General features: G+C 56.5%; 2 protein-coding genes across 2 annotated transcripts in view; one reads left to right on the top strand and one right to left on the bottom strand.

Moving 5' to 3' along the window:
- The window catches only part of OPHN1 (oligophrenin 1), a 58711-nt gene extending 47408 nt beyond the window's left edge, over positions 1-11303 (top strand). Inside the window, exons 19-24 of the mRNA XM_088526843.1 lie at positions 4782-4929; positions 6223-6510; positions 9002-9161; positions 9829-9879; positions 10801-10851; positions 11174-11303. Of these exons, the coding sequence (XP_088382969.1) occupies positions 4782-4929; positions 6223-6510; positions 9002-9161; positions 9829-9879; positions 10801-10843 (690 nt within the window). The 3' untranslated portion in view covers positions 10844-10851; positions 11174-11303. The remainder of the gene's footprint in view (positions 1-4781; positions 4930-6222; positions 6511-9001; positions 9162-9828; positions 9880-10800; positions 10852-11173) is intronic.
- Positions 11304-19536: 8233 nt separating this feature from the next.
- AR (androgen receptor) lies at positions 19537-22762 on the bottom strand. The gene is made up of 4 exons (XM_088526845.1): positions 22621-22762; positions 21250-21380; positions 20906-21063; positions 19537-19699 (listed from the first exon to the last, which is right to left on the bottom strand). Exons 1-4 carry the CDS (start codon positions 22734-22736, stop codon positions 19544-19546), a joined length of 561 nt encoding a protein of 186 aa, XP_088382971.1. The 5' UTR covers positions 22737-22762; the 3' UTR covers positions 19537-19543.
- Positions 22763-23000: the final 238 nt, after the last annotated feature.

The raw sequence follows: 23000 nt of genomic DNA, 5'->3' as shown, positions 1-23000 counted from the left end.
TCCTCACTGTTTCTGTGAGTTCCAGAGGAAAGGGGTTTTCCAGAGTCTTAAGGGTTTTCTTTTTTTGTTCGTTTCTTTCTTTTAAAGAAAAGAAGAAAGACTTTTATTGGAAAACTTATTTTATGCCCGAGTATTATGCTGAGTTTATGCTTTCCTTTGCTGAAGAGAGGAAATCAAACTGCAAAGTAACTGTTCTCATCCGGTGTGGTACAAGATAAGGCATCGTAGAACTCTTACTATCAGCGAAAACAAAACGAAGCAGCTAAGTGTCGACAGACGGATGGGACTGCTTCAGGGGTGCACGATGTGGTGAAGCAGAGGGTGACAGTGGGGAAGGATGATCAGAGCCCTGGAACATCTGCCCTGTGAGGAGAAGCTGAGGGAGCTGGGCCTGTTCAGCCTGGAGAAGAGAAGGCTGAGAGGGGATCTGATCAGTGTCTATAAGAAGTACCTCAAGGGAGGCAGTGAGGAGGATGGTGCTGGTCTCTTTTCAGTGGTGGCCACTGACAGAACTAGAGGTAATGGCCACAAACTGAAGCACCAAAAGTTCCACATGAACTTAAGGAAAAATTTTTTAACAGTGAGGGTGACAGAGCACTGGAACAGGCTGCCCAGAGAGGTTGTGGAATCTCCTTCTCTGGAGATCTTCAAACCCGCTTGGACGCAGTCCTGTGCCACGTGCTCTAGGTGACCCTGCGTGTGCAGGGGGGTTGGACTAGATGACCTCTAGAGGTCCCTTCCAACCTTAAGCATTCTATGATTATATGATTCTATGAAGGCCTGAGTGGGCCTGCTGGAGGGGTGGCCGCTGGCAGACAGGGCACACTGGCCCAGGGCTGCCCTTGTTTTGTGCTCTGCCCCGCAGCGCTGGCACCACACTTTGGACTCTAGCAGGATTTTTCTTTCAGGGCATCTGTGTGGAATAATGTTGTTTGTTGGAATAATATTGAGCTGGGCCCAGGTCGGCAGTGGTCGGTGCTGAACATGCATTTATTGAGGCGCAGGCAGCAGCGTTGGTGTTGTGGACTGCAGTGAGAGGAGCCGCGCGGACGCGGCCGGGCGGCGCGAGAAGGAGGCCGTGTTGCCGAGCGCTGCAGCCCCGAGGCAGGAGCAGGGAGCTCAAGAGGCCTTGGGGAGGGCGCGAGCAGCGCACGGGTGCGTGCGGGTTCCCTGTGAGCCCCTGCAAACGCTTCTGTCCTCCCCGCGAAGCAGCTCGCTGCGTGCCCGGGAACGGGCTCCAGAACAGGGTCTCTCTCTGCCCGTGTTGCAAAGCTGACAGTTCAGGCTGTGGCCAGCAGAGAGAAGCCAGAGTAAACAGATAATTTACACTGCCACCACTGAGATCTTTAATTAAGTGAGACATCTCTTTGCTTGCTTTTAATTTCTTCAGTAATAAGGTTAAGTTAGGAAAATTTATTGGATTGAGCTTGTAAGTTCAGCTTCAGAGTTTAAAATGTCTTCAGCTCACACATAAGTAAACATTTGAAATTAATCTGAAGGAAGAGAAAGATAAATAATATCTGGTGCAATATGAAGAATCCAAGGACAAAGTAACTGTTCATGAAGTCTCTGGATAATTACTGATTCCACAACTTATATTTCAGTGCTGTGGTTAAATTAAATAAATCTATCCCTCTGGAAATACCTTCTTCACTGTGCAAACCTTCCAAATAGAAGATTTGGTCAATAACTTTGTACCTTCAAATTACTTAACTTGGCTTTTCATTTAAAAGGTAGGTGAAAGCGGGGGCTGCACCCACAGCTTTAAACCAGAGGTTGGTGGTGCGTTTAGCAGGGTTCAACTGTCCTTGAAAGGCGTGTTAAGTAAGCAGCATTGGGTGGTAGCGCCATGAGAGTTAATAGGGAACTTTACACCTTTTCTTTCTCTTTGAAAAACAGTATTGGACTCCTGTCAGTGTGCAGGAATGAGGATGATTTTATTTTTTTAAAAAATGCCCTGCTGCAGATAAGTTGTTGCTATTTTAATAATCCATTAGCTGATGGTTTTAACTCATGGGCTGTTAATGTCACAGCACACTCCTCTGAACGCAGGCACAAGGAACACGCTGGGCTCCTGTATTCTAGGATGGAGAAAACGTGCTTGCCCTGCAAAGGACAAAGTCTCGGCTGCCGTGAAGCACCAGCAGCCAGTCTGGGTCACAGGATCCTGCAAAGAAAAAGGCTGAAAGGATCAGATCCATTTGGAGCTGGTCCTGAACCTTTTCCTTAAACTCCCCCGGAGGAAGCGCAGACACAGCAGCAGGTTGTGATGTTCCCTGTCTCTTCAAGGGGTAAAGTCTCAGGGGTAAGGGCTGAGGAGCAGCGCAGAGCCCCTCCAGCACGCTGCCATGTTAGAAATGCAGAAACAGCACCCAAGGGAGACGTCAGAGCCCGGCACTGCTGGGCCGGGAGGGGTGTCCTGGGGAGCCAGGCTGAGGGAAGGACCAGCACGTTTCTCGCTTCCCTACATCCTGCATCTTTACGATCAGTTGAAGAAGTTGTGCTTGCCTCTCTCCCAGCTTGGTTTCCTAGAATTTAGCTAGGACAAGAACAAACTTGCTTTTTTTTTTTTTTTTAATTACAAAAATAACATCTAAATGTTTGTTAGTTTTAAAGTATGTCATGGTGACTCTATGGAATTGCTCTCACAACAAACCATGTCCCAGCGGAGCAGCGATGCGTCAAGACAGTGGTCTGCCCAGCATGACCCTTCTTCCCAGGGCTGAGTCGTGTCTGTGGTTTCTGCGGATTCCCCCATGGCAGTACCAGCTCAGCCCTTCTCTCGGGCTGGAATTGCAGCCTCGGCTCTCGCAGCCATCCCGCGTGGTCCATAAGAACTTCCTTCTTAAAGCTCATATGCCACCAGTTCGTACGCAGAGGAGGAATACAAAAACATTTGAATTGGGGCCTTAATGTGGTATTTCACGTCTTCATAAAACTTACCAAACGTTTAATTCTTTTTCAGATGTTAAAGAAGCACTGTAGAACATCTAAATTAAACCAAACCAAAGTGGGCCATGTGGACAATGTCAAAAGGAAATAGATCTCTAACCAGCTGTTGTTTTTATGCCATTGTTTTATCCAAGATAATTTTATAATACATATACTCGAGGCGAAGGCAAGACCTAAAGGGTTTTTTTTAAGATCAAGTCCAAAACAATGTGGTGTTTTGTTTTGCTGTTTTCTTTAGATTGAATTGCCTCACTTGTGTGCAAAACTTGGTGTTCCCAGAAACCCTGAGCTCTGGAGCATGCTGTGGCTGCTCAGAGATAGTTTGCCCTTGCAGATGTTGTCTGTATTTGCAATTCGGTTGCGTTAAGTGGTTTAACCCTGGGGTGTTGCAGCGGATGTGCAGCGGCACAGGGCAGGCCAGTTGCCCTCGCAAGGTCTGTGTGCAGACGCGCAGCCCCCGTGTCACTGCGAACCTAAACAGAACAACCGCTGTGGCTGCAGCCGCTCGGCTCGGCACCTTGCGAGGCCACTGGGCTGGGACAGCTCCACTCCGGCCTGGCGCGCTCCGGGGAGCGGGGCTCGGCCCGGCGTTGCGGTGCCGCACGCGGCCTTCCCGGCACCGTGGGCTCAGACGCTCCGCTCGCCAGGCCCACAGGCACATGAGCAGGGAGATGTGGAGCATTTCCCTTACAGCCTGGGCAGAGCCCGCGCCGGGGGGCTGGGAGTCCCGTCTCTGCCCTTCCACTCACGAGGGAAGGCCTTGGTCCCCGAGGGGCAGCCAAGGCCCTTTGGGGGTGGGTGGTGACCCAAGCAGGGCTGCCCAAGCGCCCTCACTGCTGCCCTGGGCACAGGACAGCCCCAGAGGGCCCTGAGCCGGGGTGAGCGCGGCGGGAGGCCGCTCATCCCAGCAGCTGCGCCCGGAGCAGCAGCATTCCCGGCAGCGCATGGCACGAGGGGCTGCGATGCAAAGGGACGGGGGAGCCGGGCAATCCCGGGGCTCTGCGGAAGCTTCTCGGGTGCCCCCCAGGCTCCTCCTCGGCTGAGGAGCTCAACAGCACGTAAAGGTGCTGCCTGCGGCAAAACTGCTCCTTCCCCCTGCGGTGTCCGTTGTGCCTTGCGGTGTGGCCAGAGGGACCGGCGGGACAGGCCGCAAGCTTGCGAGCAGCACAAAGTTGCTAAATAGGGATCAAGCGCTCACTGCTTCTTCCAGTGCAGGAAGCTGAGGGGGAATCAGCAGAGAGGCATGTTCAGGAAAACTCGTGGAGCTGGTTCCTGACCGCGTGCTGCACTCCTTTCCCGGGGCAGAAAACCTCTCGGGTTCGAGCACAGTTGGACCTGCTATGGGAGGAGAGCGCTTGGAGGGTCCCTTCCTCAGGCCCAGGCACTGCCTCTGGCTCCAGAGGGTCCCAGAGGACGAGGCTGGGAAGGGCGGCCAGGGCAGTGCCAGCCGTGGTGGCCCCATCCGCCCCTCCTGCTCATGGAGCAGCCGCAGCCTGCAGGGAGCTTTGGCTGCGCTCGGGCCGCGGCCTCTGTGCGCTCTGGTGGCGAAGGGGAAGGTGGCGGCGAAGGGGAAGGTGGCGGCGCTGCGGATGGGGCATCGGCGTGAGCAGGGGACGAGGAGGCTGCCTCTCATGTCCGGCTGCCCGGGAGCGTGACCCCCTTCTGCCCAGCCTGCCTTCCTCGCAGAGCTCTCCGCATTTCACCTTCGAGCATCTTCTGTTGCAAAGATGTCCTTCTAGTGAAACCAAATTAGTGAGAAAAATCTTTGAAATATGTTTTTTGGGCTGGTAACGCAGAGGGATCAGCTGAAAGCCTCTGTTTCTCTGCAGATCTACTCCGGGCCCCCGGAAGACAGTGCTGCCCCACCGGTCCCTCCTCCGAGGGTGACTGCCCGGAGGCACAAGCCCATCACCATCTCCAAGCGGCCTCTGCGGGAAAGGCCCGTCTTCTTCGGGGCTTCTGTGGGAGAAAGCGAAGGTGAGTTCAATGCTCACTGACACCTCTCCTTCTCTCACCCCACCTGTTTTTATTAGCACCTCTGAGGAGCAATGGAAAGCATGAATAGCATTTCCAAGGGCATGTACACGTCAGACAGCGAGGTCCCTTGTCCCTAGTGAGAAAGGAAAGCCCAAAGAAACACTCACGCATAGGCTGCATCATGACACAGCTCAAACTGCACAGGGTTTTTTTTTTTTTTGTCACTTGCAACATTCACATGTAGCTGAGCTAAAATATCTGCTTCTTGCATATGAAAAGCCCAGAGAAAAGGTTTTTACAACTTCCAAAGCATTGGTGCAAAGCAGTGCAAGCAGAGCAGAGGGGCAGAGGCGGGATGGTGCCGCGGGGCGTCAGTGCTGCCTGTGCTGTCCAGCAGAAGCACGTCAATCCCAAGGGAACTTGCGAGGTGACTGAACCATCAGTGATTTCACATTCCAAGCACTGCTTTTCAGCACCTAGTGATAGTATTTCCTAGACCAAGTACAAATCCGTTGTTAAATCCATTCAATCGTAAAGAAATGTTGAGGCCCCTATTGCCCTTTGAAGGACACATCAGTATAAAATGATGTTTCTCTCTGCACCTGGTTTGCTCTAATTGTTGCTGCAAGCTGTGCCCTAGCATGTCATCACCAAAAGAAATTAGAAGTCTTTTTCTCTGTTAAATTTTTTTAGGGCTTTAGTGATTTTTTAGGCTTAATCCTGCAAGTGTACCTCTTGGCATCAGCGCAACGTAAGTGAACAAATAGCTCTTTAAAATCACCAGCTTGGCCATGCAGTTAAAGATGACCTTGCATTTCAATGTTTCTCTGAATTGGGAGCAGAAATGTTAGCGTTTGGCGGCACTGAGTCTGCAGGGTGCAGTCAATTGCCTGGCAGTGATTGTGCATTTGGGTCACGAGCACGGCGAGAAGGATGGCACAAGTGCTTTTGGGAGGAGCAGAAACGCGGGGCCTTAAGCTGCAGCGTGAGAATCATGAGCAACAGGCCTGCAGATATAGATATATATAAATAACTGTCCTTTCCCTACTTGCTGCCTGTTACTAGGCTACATTCAGTGTTGTTTCAGCCTCGTTTTTCCCTCAGCACTGATGCAAGCCGCTTGCTGTTTGTATTTGCTCCGTGCTAGGAGCCGTTCGTGCCAAGGAGCCAGTTCTGCCCATTGCTGCAGCTGCTTTTTGCACCACAGCCTGAAGGCTCTCGGGCCCGCGCGAGCCCGGGCACCTCTGTCCCTGCTTCACCTGCAGCCTCGTCCCCTCTCTGTCGCTTCCACAGGGGACGTGCGGATGCAGGCCCTGAACGGTGCCGCTGTGGGCGCCGAGGCGCCGCGGCCGCTGCTGCGGAGCCGCGTGCTGGCGCCACGGGCCGGGGAGGCAGAGGCCACACGGCCGCCCGAGAGCCAGCCGGAGCCGCGCGGTGACGGCGCCGCGGGCCAGCCGCCGGGCCGGCGCCAGGAGGCAGCGGGCAGGCCAGCGGGCAGGGCCAACGGCCTCGCGCCCAGCCCCGTGCCCAAGAGCGCCACGCTGCTCGCCAAGCGGCCCGCACCACGGCCCGCCCGCGACGGTGAGTGTGCCCTGCGCGCCCACGGCGATGAGTGTGCTCCGTGTGCTCTGCATGCCGGTGACGGTGAGTGTGCCCCGCGCGCCCACGGCGATGAGTGTGCCCCGCATGCCCATGGCGATGAGTGTACTCTGTGTGCTGCGCGTGCCTGCAGCGGTGAGTGTGCTCCGTGTGCCCATGTGCTCCGTGTGCCCTGTGTGCCACGGCAGTGAGTGTGCTCTGTGTGCTCCATGTGCCCACAGCAGTGAGTGTGCTCTGTGTGTCCCGCATGCCTATGTGCTCCTTGTGCCCCACGTGCTCCGTGTGCCCTGCGTGCCCGTGGCAGTGAGTGTGCTCCATGTGCTCATGTGCCCTGTGCGCCCACAATGGTGAGTGTGCCCCATGTGCTCTGTGTGCCCCGTGTCCCACGCTGTCCATGTGCCCTGCATGCTCCATGCCCCATGCGCCCACAACGGTGAGTGTGCCCTGTGTGCTCTGTGCCCCACACGCTCCACATGCCCCATGCGCTCCCTGTGCTCCGTGTGCCCCGCACACCCCAGGTGCTGAGCTCAGCCCACTCCATGCATCGCCCCAGCCGCAGTTCGGGCTGGAGCCATTTGTGCTCAGCCCAGACCCGCAGGGGATTGGAGCTTCCCGCGTCCAACTCTTCCTGTGGCACTGACTGCAAAACGGCAAAAGCCGCTCTCGCATTCAAATGTCTGGTCAGTCTGTCTGCCGAGTCCTGGGCGCCCTCAGACACGGCGTCTGCCTTGCTAAGGCTCTCAGGGGAGCTTTATTTCAGTTTCAATTGTTTGTCCATTTTATTAAAAATAAGTAATAATTTTCACTTTAATAACTTGGAGTTGTCATCTCCCTTTTCCATGGAGGATGCACATGTGTATTTGTGTGTTCACAGAAATCCTCATTTGCAAGGGCAGGAAACTGTTTGCTAGGTAGGATGCATTGCTGTAACATCATGTGTTTGCTGCTGAGTTTTATAATGTACTCAGGACAATGGTTATAAAGAAGATGTATTATTTTCTGGAATTTGCCAGCTTTTTCTGTGCTCTTTCCAGTGCTTTTTACATGTTTTCATACTTCAACAGGCTTTATTGTCCTGTACTTAGAAAATAAATATTGGGCAGCATTTTTCACAAATGTCTCTTGGGTACATTAAAGAAAAAGAATAAAAGTCCTGGCTAAGTAGCGTGGGTATAAAATTCCTAAAATTCTGACTAATACTGCTAGCTTAATTTACATTTTTCACATAAATACTAAGTAGAAATTTTCTTTTGGAATAGTAAGAAAGCTTTTAAAGCTGGCTTATACATCAGCTGCTTTTAGCACTTAAAATTTTATGTTTATACACTATAACATACTGACTACATGTCCTGGAGACATATTGTAATGAAATTGGCTCTACTCTTGAACATATAAATAAGTGAACAGAGAATTAGTAGTAAAGTTACACTGCATCTATACTGATACTTGCAAATTAGTGCTAAAACACTGCATTGAACTCTAGCATCCGCAGTTTGGGAATAATTTTGGAAAATTGGACAACACAAGAAAATCCATAAGGTGAAGGATTAGAAACAGGATTTCACTGGGAAATTCAAAGACCAGCTTTTCAAAGAAAAAATTAAATCCCAAATTTACAAATCCAACGATTAAGGAAATTGAGCTCAGGACAGCTCCTTAAGCTAATAGACCAAAGTGGATCAGTGAGCAAAGGATTGCCACGGTCTTGTGGAAGTCACTGCAAAAATTAATTACCTTCCATCTAAAATATTTTTGACTTATTTTTATCAGAAACGGAACTCTCTAGCAGTGGACGTGCCTAAGTCAAAAGGGAAATATCACAAGCCTTAAGATCTTTCGGATTATATAAAGGGTCATACTAGAAGATGACAATAATTGCTCTCATATGGAAACACTCTGGAGTATTGAGTAGTGGAGGAAAAGTGAGGTCATTAGAAATGTCAGAGCTTGAATGATCAAAGTCACCAAGAATTAAGAGAATAATGAGGTCAGCTGGGTCTGGGGGAGGAAAGGCAGCCAAACATGTTCTCCTGAGAGAAGAGCCCAGAGCCAGGAGAGGATGGGGAAAAAGTGAAGTCCTGCTCTCTGCAATACAAGCTTAGAGCAGCAGGGGCTCAGGCACTGCAGCCATCTCCACTTTGTGCCATTTCCTTTGCTTTTGAAGAGTGCACAGGTTTTGATTAAGAAAACATGTAGATCCCGCACAATAATATATTTAAAACCGATAAATATAGTAAGCTTTTCATCGATAGGGTCCAATATCACCTCTTCTGTGTTGGGAAGGGCTGTGCTGGGACAGGGAGAGTGAGAACTGCCTTCTCCCTCTTTCCCTTTCCCAAACTTCTGGCTTGTGGCCGCTGCCGGGAAGAGGCTCCCGCGGCAGCAGCCTTCGGAGTCGGCCAGCGTGGAGACTCCGGAGTGAGCAGTCCGTAACGACCCTCCCGACACGGCGTGTGCAATGTTCCCCCCGCAGGCGAGTGTGACGGCGTTCCCAGGCCACGCTGCGACAAGCCCGCGATAACGCGCCCGCCCGTGAGGCCCCCGGACCCGCCGTGCCGGACGCCCGTCGCCCCGAGGCCGGAGCAGAAGCCCGATGTGCTGGCGGGGGGCGCGGAGGAGCCGCTACCGTCCGTGTGAGTGACGGCGCCGCGCGGGACCGGGCGCTGCTGGCGCGGGTGGCCCTGGGGATGAGCGTTCTGGAGGGTGCAGCGTGAGGGAGGCTGCGGAGCCCCTCGCTGCTGGGTTCTGAGCAGGTTTCTCAAGTCAAGTGCTCCTCAAAAGAGGCCTGATGCAGCTTTGATGGGATTTTTTTCAGTTCTTGAACACATGAAACATTCTGCTGGCTGCAGAGGGAGTAAAAAAGGTGACCGCAGGGAGCAGGTCATCAGGCACAGAGCCTGGGCCGGGCTTGGGAGGCTGGAGCGTGGGTCTTGTCACTGAGCTCTTGCTCAGCGCATCGCCCCACGTAGGATTCCCGTTCCATGTCATTCCCGCTGGGCTGCGGACGGCTCTAGCTGCCGATTGCCTGATAGGGTCACCACAAACTCTGAGCGATCCTGCCCGAGCCAGCGGTCAAGAGCTGTCACTGCTCTGAATTAGGCAAGCGAAGAGTGAAACAGAACTGAGAGCAAGAGGAGCGTGCCAGCCGCATCAGCCAGAACGCACGTGGTTAGGAAGCGATGGGCAGCTGTTCTCAGTGTCTTCTGATGGTACTGCTCTCTTTCTCAGCATACATAAGGTCTAGCTACCAAATTGCCTTGTCTTCAGACAGCTGAAATGATTTCCTCATTCTGTTTACAGTGTGGCCTCCAGGACGAAGTTCTTTGAGACGGCTTCCCGAAGAACCAGCAAGTAAGAAGGCTGAAACTCAGATACGTAAATAAGAGCAGGGCCTCTGTGTAGGGCGATGCTCCCTCCCAAGCAGAACTAATCAGTACAGGAGCCCCACGCTCTCCTTTCTTGTCTGTACCATTCTTGGGTAGGAGACAGGGCTCAGGCAAAACCCTGGAGCTAAACAAAGAGCACAAGGTACAAAATATAAATCCAGATACAGTTTTTGTAATTTGAGTATGATCTGCTAGGTAATGAACAGATCTGTGGGTTCATCTGATGGGTGTGTGGATCCAAGTTAGTGTGGTGCACAGTGCGCTGCTCTCTCAGCCTTTGTGAAGGGCAGAGATGAAAAGATCATAGGGAAGATGCGAAAGTCTGGTTAGATCCTTGCGAGTGCAAGGCAGTCTCCACACACAAAAACAGACCTACACATAATGTATTTGCAGAACACAGCTCCACACAAATAATTTTGGTGTAATACGTGAAACGTTGGCATCAATGTCAGCCCTTCAGGCTAGGCTGGGATGACATGCACTGTGGTGTGTCATTTATGATAGTGTCTGTGGTGTTTCCTTTATGCTGGTGTCTGCTCAGAGCACAGAATCACAGAACGGTTGGGGTTGGAGGGGACCTTGGAGATCATCTAGTCCAACCCTCCTGCCCAAGCAGGGCCACCTAGAGCAAATAAGCTTCAATGTCCTGCTCCCCAGGACCGCTGACCTCTGCCCAAAGTGCAAGCAGGTCTTTGCATGCGCGTCTTTGAACAACTGGTCAATACTGAGTATCTGCTGGTGCCAACAGTTATTTCTTCCCCTGACATACTGAAAAAATACCACTGACCTGACTGCTTACCCCTTCCTCTATTTAGATTCACAGGGCTGGGTTTAGGCTTGCTGTTTGCATTAATCTTTTTTATCTCTTCTGCCACCTTTTGCATAGTTCTTCATCACCACAAGGCAGGCTCCCAGGTGATGACAGCTGAGGTTAAAGGTATGTGTTTAAGACCATAATCAGCTAAAGCACACATTTGGCATCAGGAGTGGCAGCAGCGTGGCAGCGCTGTGCACCTCAAAAGGCTCTTCCTGGAGGAGGGCCTTGCAGGGGGGAGGTAGAGACCCGAAGGGGCCCGTCCTCTCCGTGCAGGGTGCTGAATCCGGCCCCTTCTGCGGCCGCCCCCCTTCCTGCTGCTCTGACCATGCGCGGGAGCGCTGAGAACGCGGGAGCTGAAATCCGGGTTTGCTCCGGCCGTGGTTTTGCTGTCACTGAGGAACTCGCTCCCTTTCTTGCTGCCTTCCTTGTTTTCTTCTTTCAGACTTTTTAACCACCGAAGCCCGGCTGGACCCAGGAGACTTTCTGTGCTCATGAAAAGGACATCTCGCAGCTAAGATTCTTCCAGACCATATGACCCTGGAGAGCAGCTATCTTACCGGACGATGATTTCAGAGCATGCTGTCATTAGCAGCTCAAGAAATTAGAAGAGAGGGAGATAAAAATGGAGAGAAGACCCTACCTACTTGTTTGTTTTGAACTGTTCACAGCCCTTCCATCGTTCTTGTCTACACAGGCCATGTGTAAAGGATGCTCATTTGCCCTCGCAGGTGACCAGCAGGATTGGCACTGCTGGGTGAAAGCCAACAGAGGACATCCATGGGCATGGAAGGGACTGCAGAGGCCGAGAGCAGCCTTTACCTGCTCACTCTGTGAAATCTGCCGCGGCAGGGGGACTCTTGGGCTGACACTTCAGTCAAAATGCAGGGAACTGATTCCCAGTGGATGGGAAGATGCAGAGATACAGTGGACCAAAGTTTGGGTTGGCCCTCCTCACCATGAGAGCTCCTTTCAATATGTTACGTTTTCCTTGCTAAGTAAGTGGTAGTGTGTTTTATTCAGTGTTTAAGAGAGTAGTATACATTACTGAAAACCCTGCTTGTGCTAAGGCAGGCAGGGGTGGACCTGGGGGGATGGGGAATGGGATCATCATGTTTGGCTTTATGGGAATTCTCTTCATCTCATTGCTCCTCGGGACTGAGCTCCCCCGTGGGCCAGGAACGCGGCTGTCCGAGGGGTGCGTGTGGCCTGCGGGCTGGAGTCCCGCTTCCTCCGCAGCGCCCTGCTCCACGCTGCTCCTCGTGCTCCGGGGACGTCCCCGCAGCCTCCTTCTTAGTGGCCCTGGCAGCTGTGGAGGCTTCTCCGATGGCTGCTGGAGCCAGGAGCTCCGTTCCTGTGCACTCGTGTTTACCTGCCTGCAGGGAACGAGCTGCTTCCCTGCTTTGCCACCAGCCGCGGCCGCCTCCCTGGTTTTAGCATTTTCCTGGGTGCCGGGAGCCTTCGTAGCTGGCTCTGCGGGCGCACAGCGCCTGCGGCGTCACAGGCACCAGCCCCTCCTGTCCCGCTCATGCCGCCAGCTGCACCATTGCTGCCCTGGGTGCCTGGGGGACAGAGGTGGCGCGGGGCAGAAAGGGAGCGCCCTGGGGTTTGCAGCCTGGCCCTGGGAGCAGGGGAGGGAAGCAGCTCCTTCCAGGCCCATTGGGGGGCTCAAGCCGGGCGCTGCAGCGGGGCCGCGGGGGCTGCACCGGGGCAGCTGGGCCGGTCTGGACAGTGACAAACGTGGGCGCTGGGGTGGCGATGCCGGGCCCTGCACGACCCGCGGCGCCTGGCCTCAGGCTCTGCCCTGGACGGGCTCAGGGAGGCGACGTTTCCCTCCTGCAGCTCCTGGCGGGGCTCACCCAGAACAACCTCTCGGGAGGGACCCGACCACTCCTGGGAAGTCTGGGGAAGGGGTGGCCGATAGGGAACCCCAAAGGCACCGCACTGCCATCCCGCTGCGCCTGGGCTCCCGTGCGCCGCAGGGTTTGCATGGCCATCGGGGCTGCTCCTGGGACTGGTAGTGCTCCAGATCCAGCTCCACATCCAGCTCCCGATCCGGCTCCAGCTCCGGGTCTGGCTCCGTGCGCACGGGTGCTCATCCAGTCGGCCCCTCCGGGCTCCAGAGACCTGGGCCTCTTTGCGTCGCTCCAGGAGCGGCTGCCTTCTTGCTGCAGCCGTGTCCCCGGCTGCTTCCTCGCAGAGGACACGTCCCCCTGGCTGATCCCGACGAGCCAGTGGCCCCCGCAGCCCACGGGCGCCGTCCGGCCGGAGCTGCAGCACTGGGGCCGGGCCGAGCAGGCGGGAAGGCGGCGCCAGGGCTGTGGCCGTGACCGTGGTGGTGACCGTGACCGTGGCCATGGACACGGCCCTGCCCTTGGCCGCGGTAGCGCAATGACCAGGCCCCATCCCTGGGGCTCGGGGTCGCTGGGGCCACTGCTCCAAACCTGCTCTGTCCCCAGGGAGGTGGGAGCTCCCACGCAGCAGATGCAGCCAGGTGCTCAGTGGCACCGTGGCTGGCGCTGCACGAGTGTTTGCATTGAGTCTGAGCAAGAAAAATGTTTTTCCACAGTAAGTGCAACCTGGCAGCTCTTCAGCAGAGGAAAACATGCCAAGCCCAGCGCTGCAGGGCTGCTGCTGGGCCCGGCAAGGGGGAGGCCGGGGCACACACAACACAGGAGAGGTTTGGGCTGGGGCAGCATCTGTGCCGCTAAACCACGGCTGCTGCAGGAAAATATCTTGTGAGTGGCTGCAAAAACCAGGATGCCTTGGAGCAATAAACTCTGCGGTGCTTTTGTTTGCCTCACGCTCTCAGGGTGGCTGGAGGAAGCCGCCAGCCGCAGCACTTTGGGACGGGGACGAGCTGGGAGCGGGTCACAGCCTCCGGTCAGTGTGACCCAGCGGGAGCCACCGGTGCCACTCTGCGGCCTGGGAGCTCCATGCCTTTACCCACAGCTCGGAGCTCTGGGAAGCAGCGCCAGCAGTGGGCGAGACGCCACTGGGCCCAGGCCCCGTGCCCTGGTAGGGACATTGGTCACACCAGGAGCCTCACGGTGTCGAGGAAGGAGCCTTGGGCACCCCCTGGGCCAGCTTGGAGCTGCTTCTGGTCAGGAGCACGAGGCCTGTGCAGAGCTCTCAATGCATGGGCTGGCGCACACACACACACACACAGAGTCATGCACATACATGTGTGCATGGGCACACACATATGTGCACAGGGACTCACACTCATGCATAGGCGTGCACATGGGGGCTGTGCATACATGTGCACATGCAAACACATTACATGCACACATGTGCACGGGGACACACACAGGCGCATGCCTGCGTGCTGGCGGCTCCCTGTGTCCGCGCGCTGCCAGCCGGGTCCCCGCGGCTGTTCCTGGCGGGTGCAGCCGGCCGGCCGGGTTAGGGCAGCACATCCCAGCGCTGCCTGCGTGCAGGAGCCGGGCTCGGGGCAGCCGGCACAGCTGTGTCCGTGCTGCAGAGCCACGAGCCCTGGCCCACATGAGAGGCCCAGCCGCATCCTCAGCGCTCAGTGAAACGGAAGGTCGCACTGCTTTTAAAAATCGTCTGCTGGCTGCACTCAGGACAGTCCTAGCAAACAGTGCTAGTCCTAGTGACGCAGCGGATGCTCGGTCGGGCGCCCGCAGTACCCGGCTGCCAGGGTAGGTCCAAGCCAGCCCTTCGAGGACAGGCCGAATATTTGTCACTAGTCCCACCCGGGCAAATGCCACGAGGCCGGAGCATAGCTGAGACACAGGGAGAGCAGTGCGGAGCCGCAGGGCCCGGGTGTCCCGGGGACATCGGTGGCCATCTGCGCCCCAGAGGCGTCAGCAGATACCTGGCATGCCAGCATAGCCCGTGACCAGCAGCATTTTCCATATAGAAATATCTACTAAGGATTAATTTTGAAAATGACATCTTTATTTTTAGCTGTGACTCAAAGGTCTGGGGCCAGCTTCCCTGCGGATGACTAAACATGATCCTGCACATGCACAGCAGGCTGTACCGCAAAGCACATTTTTCCCTGTGCGCTGCAAGGTACTGGCACATGCACTGCTGCTGTGCAACCACACACGAGGCATTTCCAGCTAACGGGGAAGGAGGAGGATTTTCTTTTTTTCCCCAAGCTCTTTGGTTTGTCTCATTTAAGAGTGACCAAGTCCAGCTTTGTGCAGCATGCACATCTGGGCTTCGCACTGCGCTGACAGCAGCGTCCTCCGCATGCCGTGCAGAGCGCAATGGGGCTGCAGCAGAACAGGGGTACAACTGCCCGCAAAGACACCGACCAAGCACAACGAGAGGAGGACACTGGCCTTTATTAGCTCCTTGCTTTGAGAAATACATTAATCAAATGTAATTCAATTTTAAAAGACTCCAAGAGGCATATCTGAAAAGATTAGTCAATTGATGTGTAAATGAATGAACAGTTCAGACAGGTGATTAATAGCAAAATCTGACTGTGAAAAGTAGCCTATGAATAACCCAACATACAGCCTTGTCCGCTGAAAAATGACCCAATTATTCCTGGCATCTCCAATAGCTAATATTTGTCACACTGGATAACATTGTCCATGCATGTAACTGAAAGGAAAGCCAAATACACGCACACAGCAGCGCTCCAACAAACACGTTTCTGCCTTTTATTGTACTTAGAGCAACGACAGATTCGAGTTTACAAAAAGAGCTGAACACCAAGCAGGAAGGTCCGTCCCAATCGGCTGCCTGCCCAAGCGGGACCCAAGCGGGGACTAAAATAGCCAAAAGCTAAAGACTCCCCGGGGCAGCACGGCCGGGGCACCTCGTCCCGGGGCCGGTGAGGCTGTCGGCAAGGACGAGCCGAGGTGCATGTGGATGTCTGAGTCTTGGCGCTCTCCTGGGCCTGCCCGGCCCCTGTCCTTGGCAGGGCAGAAGGATGCCCCTTGCTCGCCAGTCTCGGTAACATTGCAGGCCTCCCTCATGTTCCTTATTCCCTGCGCTGAGGGCCAGATCACAGTTCCAAAAGAAAAACAGAAAGTCTGTGCCGCAATCCGGCTCACGTCAAGCTCTAGCAGCAGAATTTGGCCTCACATGCTGTTAATGTGGGTAGACGCCCAGGGCTGTAGTGTGGCGGGGGTGTGGGGACGGGCAGCTTGGCCGGGCAGGGCCCCTCACTGCTGCACGGAGGAGGGCGAAGGCTGCGCCCCTGCCGCAGGCTCCTGCGCCGCGGGCGGCGGGACCGGCTGCCTGTGCCAGCTGTGCCGGTTCTGCCGCCTGTGCCAGCTGTGGCAGCGCAGCCACCGCCTGGCACCGCGCATGGTGCTGCCGTCACCGAGGCCAGGCCACAGGCAGCAGCACCGAGAGTTTTGGCTTCTTACAGAGAAAAAATATCCGCATAGAGAAGGCTTTTATTACAGAGACACAGGAACAAATAAGAGCAGCTTTGACTTGCCACAGAACGTGAAATGCCCGGCCCAGAGAGCAGCTGGCTCTGGATGGGCTGTGGTTCCACGTGTGTGGGGACAGTCGTGAATCGTGAGTGCGGGGCCCGGCCGTTCAACAGAGCACGAGCAACCGCAGGCTCCCTGAGCCTGGCGACACCTCCTTGGTGCCGTTCCCTCCCGTCGCATCATCCTGTTGCATGGCCCCATTGCATCACCCCATCTGCCCATGCGCCTCCCGCCACCCCATCCTGCTCCTCCCTGTGCAGGTGCCCATCCTGCTCCTCCCTGTGCAGGTGGCCTTGGCACCAAGCAGCATTCCCACTCCCGCTTCCCGCTCCTCCCCAGTACAGTCGTTCCACAGCTCCGGAGCGCTGCCCACCCCCGGGAGCTGCGGAGCAGCCATGGGCACAGGTGCCTGGGATGCAAGTGCTGCCCCATCTCAGAACCTGTTAGGAGCAAGACAGACCAGTACCAACTCCCATGTCGCTGCCCATGTGCCCACTGCCCATGCAAGGAGCGGTCTCAGAAGCTTGGCTGGATTTGAACAAAACCCACGTTTAACGCAAGGGCTGCCATTAACACTGCCTCATACTGAGCCATCTCCTGAAGAGTACTTAGGAGCACCAAGTCTTTTCTCAGAGCCTTGTGTCAAACCGGTTTCTTCAGCAATATAAAATGGGATGGATCTTAACACACACCTTGAACAGACAGATGTTACTGCAACGTCTACAGAGGGGCACAGAGCGCGGGGTGGCGGTGATGAGCATCCTCCTCCTCCTCCATGGCTCCGGCCTGACAGGCTCTCGCTCTTCCCAGTCAAAGTCCAAAGCTGCCTGTGACTTCCATGGGAGTGAAAACAAAACGGTGACGAGCACACCGGGGCTCCCGCCGCCTCGCCAGGCCCCGCACCAGGGGCCTGCCTGGGAGGTTTTTATTACACAGATCCCCAGCGGCCGCAGCTGGGAGCAGGCGGGTGCTGCAGGCTGGCCAGCCCCGAGGAGCTGCTGCATTCGCCCCCTCAACGGCACCGCGCGGTGCTGCCCACATGGCGAACGCGGCCTCGTCCTGCAGCCGCTGCCCCTCATGCCCCCGTGCAAAACAGCCCCGGGCCCCGCACGCAGCAGTTCCTTGCAGGCTCTCGGCCCCTGCGGAGCCCAGCAGGGTCCTGCGGCTCCTCCGGGCAGGGCCACCCTCTGCTTGGAGGCTACGATCAACGGCTGCCTCCAGCCCTGGAGCCAAGGACAACATCTACATCCTCACGTAGATGCCGAGAGGCTGTTTGCTTTATTAAAGCAAAAGTGAGCATGGAAATGCAAAGGGAAACACAATGTACAAAGGAACATGGCAGGGTCTGGACTTTGGTGTTTCTTATGTCTTTTTTTCCAGTTTCTGCAGAAGCCAAATACCGAGAATCCACTGGCCGGACAGAGACGATAACTAACCCTCCGCAGGCTCCAGGGCAGCTCTGGGCATTCGAGCCACTCTCTGGCAGCTGCAGAGGAGCACATGAGCAACATGCACATGAGCTGCATTCGCCAGGCCGTGACACACAGGCATGCATCCTCCTCCTCGGGCCTATGCTCTCGCTGCAGGTTAGTGCTTGCAGCCTTCTTACTACATTTTATTTCTTCCCGGGCTCCCAGCAGAGGGAAGCTCCCCTCTCACCAACGGCTGTTGCCTTGAGCCGGTGCAGCGCGCAGTGCTCTCTCCAGCAGCTCTTCACAGTGACCATAAACCTCGTCCTGCTGACGACCAACTGGGCGCACTACCAGCCCACATCCACCACGCTCGCTGGCAGCAGCCAGGAAGGCCTCAGGAAGGGACGGACACACGTGGCACTGGCAGGTCTCCTAGCTGGTTCATTCGCAGACATCAACAGGCAGGACGCGTGCAGCCCTGTGCAGCAGTGACTCGGCTGGCGTTCAGGAAAGCTGCCCGCCGACTCCACTGACACGGAGGGACGGCAGGAGGAAGCGCAGGGGCCGATCCACACAGGGCAGGAGGGCAACACTCACGGCGCCAAGGACGGATCTTCCTTCCATTTTCACGGCCCCCTTTCTCCCAAAGCACCACTGACGCCGTCAGGAAAGCCGACAGCTCACGCTCTCGCTGTGCCCTTACCCAGCCGGACTGTGACGGCCACGTCCCCGGAGTGGGGCACTGCGCTCTGCTCGCGCGGGCTCTGCAGAGCCCCAGTGTGGCCAGTACCTGCTGGGCGGTGGCAGCCAGCAGGGCCTTGCAGGGCATCGGGCACACGGCACTGGCCAGGATTGCGCCTTGGCATCTCCACAGATGGCAGCGGGGCCTGCGGCCTCACGGGCGGCTCAGCGGGGCCGCGAGACCCAGTGGGACCGGGGGACTCCACCAAGCAAACACGTCCTCACAGCCGCCAACACCTCCCCTGCACGCGGGGTGCCAGGCAGGGCCGCAGCAGCGCGCGGCCATGTCCCTGTGTCCCACAGCTGCTGCTGGGGGCGAGGGCGCCCGAGGAGGCCTCAACACATCTCCGGATGCCAGGCGCTGCCAGACCGCTTGACACACGCATCTTCGGGCTGCAACCGTGACTGGGGCCGCCCCACGGTCACTCGGTCCTGACAGGCCCGTCCAGCTGCCTGGCACCACATGCTTGGCGGCGGCAAAGCTCTGCGGGGCAGTGGGATGCGGTGACGGGACGCGGGGCCCTCGGGCAGGCCGGGGCAGCTGATGCTCAAGACCCTGCAGGCACTTGTGGAGGGGGTTCCGGCTGCACGTGGGGGAGCCGTGCAGCACCGGGATGGGGCGCTGAGCTCTGCAGCGGCACCCTGCCCGCACGGCCGCTCACGGCACTGCTCGCCGCGGGCGCCGGAGCCCACGCGGTGACCAAGGTGGTGAGTTCAGCCCAGGCCCTGGCCCGGACCTGTGCCTGCTTCAGCGCCGCACACCAGGACTCAGCTGCTGTCCAGCACCATGATGCAGATAAAGGACCTAGAGGAGGCCAGAAAAGTCACCCACGCCCGAGCCCAGAGGTCCGGCCTGCTTCTTGCCTTGAATTGTCTCACAGAAAGAAGAAAGGAGAAACAAAATGAAACGAAAAGACAGCTGGTGGCATTTCTCCCGATCCGTCATTCCCAGTGGCTGTGGGCCACTAAAAGTCACCATAGGAAACAAACTCGAGCGTGTAAACAGGGTCTCCTGGCAGCGCGGCGGGGCGGCCAGAGCAGCCCCGCGCGGGCAGAGCTGTGGCGGCTCGGTCAGTCTGGAGGCACCGCGGGAAGCGGAGGCATCGCGGCGGCCGCGGCCGCTCCGGCACGGCCCCTGGCCGGGCTCCCAAGGCACTGCAGTGCAGTAGTGCAGAGTTAGAGGCAGGAGATGGCTGCGATGGGGGCGGCAGAACAGGAGCTCCCTCCGGCGCGTCACTGCGCGTGGAAGTAGATGGGCTTGACTTTGCCAGACAGGATCTTGGGAACCTGCACGGAGATGATCTCGGCCATCATTTCAGGGTAGTCCACGCTGACCATATGTGCCTTAATCAAAAGGTCAAATGTAAACTGATGCAGATCCTTGGCAATCTAGGAAAAAAGGGAGCACTAATAAGTGGAAACTCTCTGTTAAGCAATTGCTCTGCAGAGGTACTGAGGAGACACGGGCTGACACAGGCTACCAGGGCTGGACAGGCTCTCACAAAGTGACACTGTGCAAAAAGGGCACGTCCACTCCTACAAAAACGTGCCTTCATGTGTATGAAGAGGCTGCTGAGTTTGCTTATTCAGAACCACCTTTTCCTTTTAACTGTGCAGTTGTGGAGCCAATCCCCAGCACACAGGAAGTCATGCTTCACCAGTACAATTTTAAGTCACAACAGAGAATATTCTTCTATTGACGTGATACAGAAAACGTGCAGAACTGCTGAGACTGGAAGGGATCCTCAGAGCTCATCCACTCCAGGCCTCCTGCTCGAGCAGGGCAGTCCAGGCCCTTGTCCAGACGGGTCATCTCCAAGGGCGCAGACTGCACAGCCTCTCCGGGCCACCTGGCCCAGTGCCCCCAGGAAGGAAGTTTTTCCCTGTGTTCATTAGGACATTGAGACTTTGGGCTACCTGGCTAAGCCTGACAACAGACAAGAATTATCTATAAGGGAGCTTTTATGTTACAGAAAGGAAAGCCATGAGTGGAAGCCCAGGAGGGTCCCTACCCAGGGACGCAGCCAACGTCCAGCCCTGCGCAGAGGCAGTCACTGTCTTTTCCTGCTGTGCTGCAACGCTGGCAATCGTGTGCCAAACTGCAAGCGGCGGCGCCTCCGCTCCTCGTCCCGCAGCCACGCGAGGGGCAGCAGCAAGGAGCACCCCAGCTTAATGGGATCCACACTGCAGAATCAACCTCATCTGCCTTGGTGCTTCTCCCTGCGCACACAGGCCCTTGCGGTGGCACCGGGCAATGCTCCTGTCGCCTGCTCTGCTAGTCCCCAGCAGTGATGTGACGTGGGTGACAGGACTGTCACTGCTGCATGCTCCTGCACACTTGTTTCCTTTGCTCTTTCAGTAACAAGAGCATCCGAATGTGACCAGGACAAAACCCGCCTCCAGGCTTCACCCAGGACATGGACACCATGACAGAAGAAAGCCACTAAAGAAATAACTACAGGTAGGAATGTCATAAACACTGTTTTACATGTCCAGGAGTTACAGGGCTACCTCCTGATGCCACCAAGACTCTCCCATTCTCCCCCAGGCCCCACTCTGAAGGATCGCGGCGGACACGGCTGCGTGCGCTCTTACCGGATGCACGGAGTCCAGGACCTTGGTGAGCTGGTAAAACCGCCGAGAGCAGGAGGTAGGGTTCTTCCTCTTGCATGCGATGATGCGGTCGAGTTCCTTTATATAATTCATTCGAAGCTCATCAAAGAGCTTCTGGTTCTTCAGGCCATCCACGGGAACTTAACGGAGCAAGGAGAGGGAACAGTCACCATTGCGAGAGAGCGGAGGAACGAGAGAAGAAAGGGGTACAAGAAAGCTGGGGAACGGGCAGGTGAAGCCGAAGGAGGATGCGGAGTCACGCACAGGCACAGGGAAAGCAGCGATGCCTCCGGGTGATGGAGCGGGATAGGGATCACAGCACTTACTAATACTGAAGAAGAGCAGCGCCTTCATGCAGAGAAACTCCTGGGGCGTGATCTGAAGCCACCCGAACTCCTGAGAGAGGTGCCGCATCCTGACGCACTGGCTGTACATCCTGGACTTGTGCATGCGGTACCTGGCGGGTGGACACAGCGCTGCCGCGGAGGCTGCTGCGCTGCCGGCGACGCTCCTGCCCGGCCCAGCGACACGCACCGCCGCGCGGCCCAGGGGAACGCGGTCAACACCCTGCGAATCCCGCTGCCCGCAAAGGGGCGGCTGCCCGGGATTTGCTGGGATTTGCATTTGATCCACTCCTTTCCTGAAAATCACTGCCATGCCTCGCTAACCCGGGCTGTCCCAAGGGGATGCGAGATGTGACCGCAGTGCCCAAGCAGGTGTATGGTTGCTACTTCACTGCTTCTTTATTCCAAACCTTGCTACCCTAGTGTCAAGAAAACCTCCCCAAGGCTGAGCCCATGTCAAATCAGAGCGCAACCATCAGGAACTGATCTCTTCTGTTTGAAACAGCAAAGCAGTGTCCTGGCAATCACCCTCATACTGATCTGTAAAGGAACAGGGTTTTCTCTCCAAGGCCGTGACCGAGAAGAGCATTTTGGGATTACCCAGGAAGAACAAAAACATTTCCTACAGACCCTGTCTTTGTGTCAGCAACAACAGGAGATCACTGCAGCGATCACGGCACAGGGAGCCCCGGAGCACCTGGGAAGCTCCACACACACGTCAGGACACCCATGTTCTCCACCTCCCCTGCCCTCGTCCTTCTGCAGAGGCTGCAGCCCCATCAGAGCAGGCCCTGACACCCCCTGCAGCTCCGGGGGACGGAGCGGAGGGAGCCGAGTGCCCGGGCACAGCCCTCTGCTTCCCGGGATTTCCCATTTTGGCTTCTCCAGCCGTGCAGCTGGGTCAGGACCGTGGTGTGTCTGCTCCTTAACTTCCAGCTGCAGAAGCGTCGTCCCGTGTCCCCCCAAGATAAAGCACCTCTCCCCCGCTCTTTCCCTTCGCTCACATGTTGTCTGCTCACGGCCACAGCCCTGTGGAGCTGAGAACAGGAAACCCTGGAAAAGGAGGCAGCTCCAGGTGAACTGCTCCTCCGGAGCCGGCACGGGGAGTCTACACGACAGCGGCTCGGAGGGAAGGGCAGGAAGGGCAGGAGCTCTGCAGCTCCTGGGCTGCTCCTGGCCCTGCTGCCGGGCTGCTCTGCGGACCCAGCAGCACCCCTGGAGCTGGCCGGGTGAGCCCACAGCAGGTTGTTCCGCGCAGCCCGCGCGGCCGCCCGCAGCACCTTCCTCGCCGCCCCATTCCTCGCCCAGGACCCATGGGAGCCAAACACCATGCTGCCCCTGGGGAGCACTTACTCGTTGAAGACCAAATCTGGAGCGAAGTAGAGCATCCTGGAATTGACGTTGGTGAAAGATCTCCACCCCATGGCAAAAACCATAAGACCCATCCAAGAGTACTGGATTATGGACATCTGGTCGTCCACGTGCAGGTTACGGAACCCTGTAACAGAGACACAGCAAGGCTACAAACCCGCAGCGGGTCCAGCAGACACCAGGCGTGTGCCCAGGTGACACTGGCCCTGCAGCTGCACCACACCGTGCCCTGCACCCGCCGCTGGCACCGCTGCGGCGGCCCCGCACCGTTGGCACCCGGTGCTGCTGCATGGGGAGGAAGTCAGAGCACCCCAGAGCCCAAAGCTGCTCTGCACGTAGCGGAGGAGACAGAGAGCAGGCGA

This window comes from Tinamus guttatus, unplaced genomic scaffold, assembly GCF_059628265.1.
Source record: "Tinamus guttatus ecotype Peru unplaced genomic scaffold, ASM5962826v1 Tinamus_guttatus_pri_ptg000256l, whole genome shotgun sequence".
Taxonomy (NCBI): domain Eukaryota; kingdom Metazoa; phylum Chordata; class Aves; order Tinamiformes; family Tinamidae; genus Tinamus; species Tinamus guttatus.
The sequence above is the reverse complement of the archived record's forward strand: the minus strand, read 5'-3'. Positions and strand labels throughout refer to the sequence as shown.

Coding starts and splice junctions, on each gene's coding strand:
- AR (XM_088526845.1), bottom strand. CDS start 22,736: ATGTCCATAATCCAGTACTCTTGGATGGGTCTTATGGTTTTTGCCATG. Junction 21,381..22,620: donor CCAGATTTGGTCTTCAACGA/GTAAGTGCTCCC, acceptor TCCACCCGCCAG/GTACCGCATGCACAAGTCCA. Junction 19,700..20,905: donor TCCTGGACTCCGTGCATCCG/GTAAGAGCGCAC, acceptor CTTTTTTCCTAG/ATTGCCAAGGATCTGCATCA.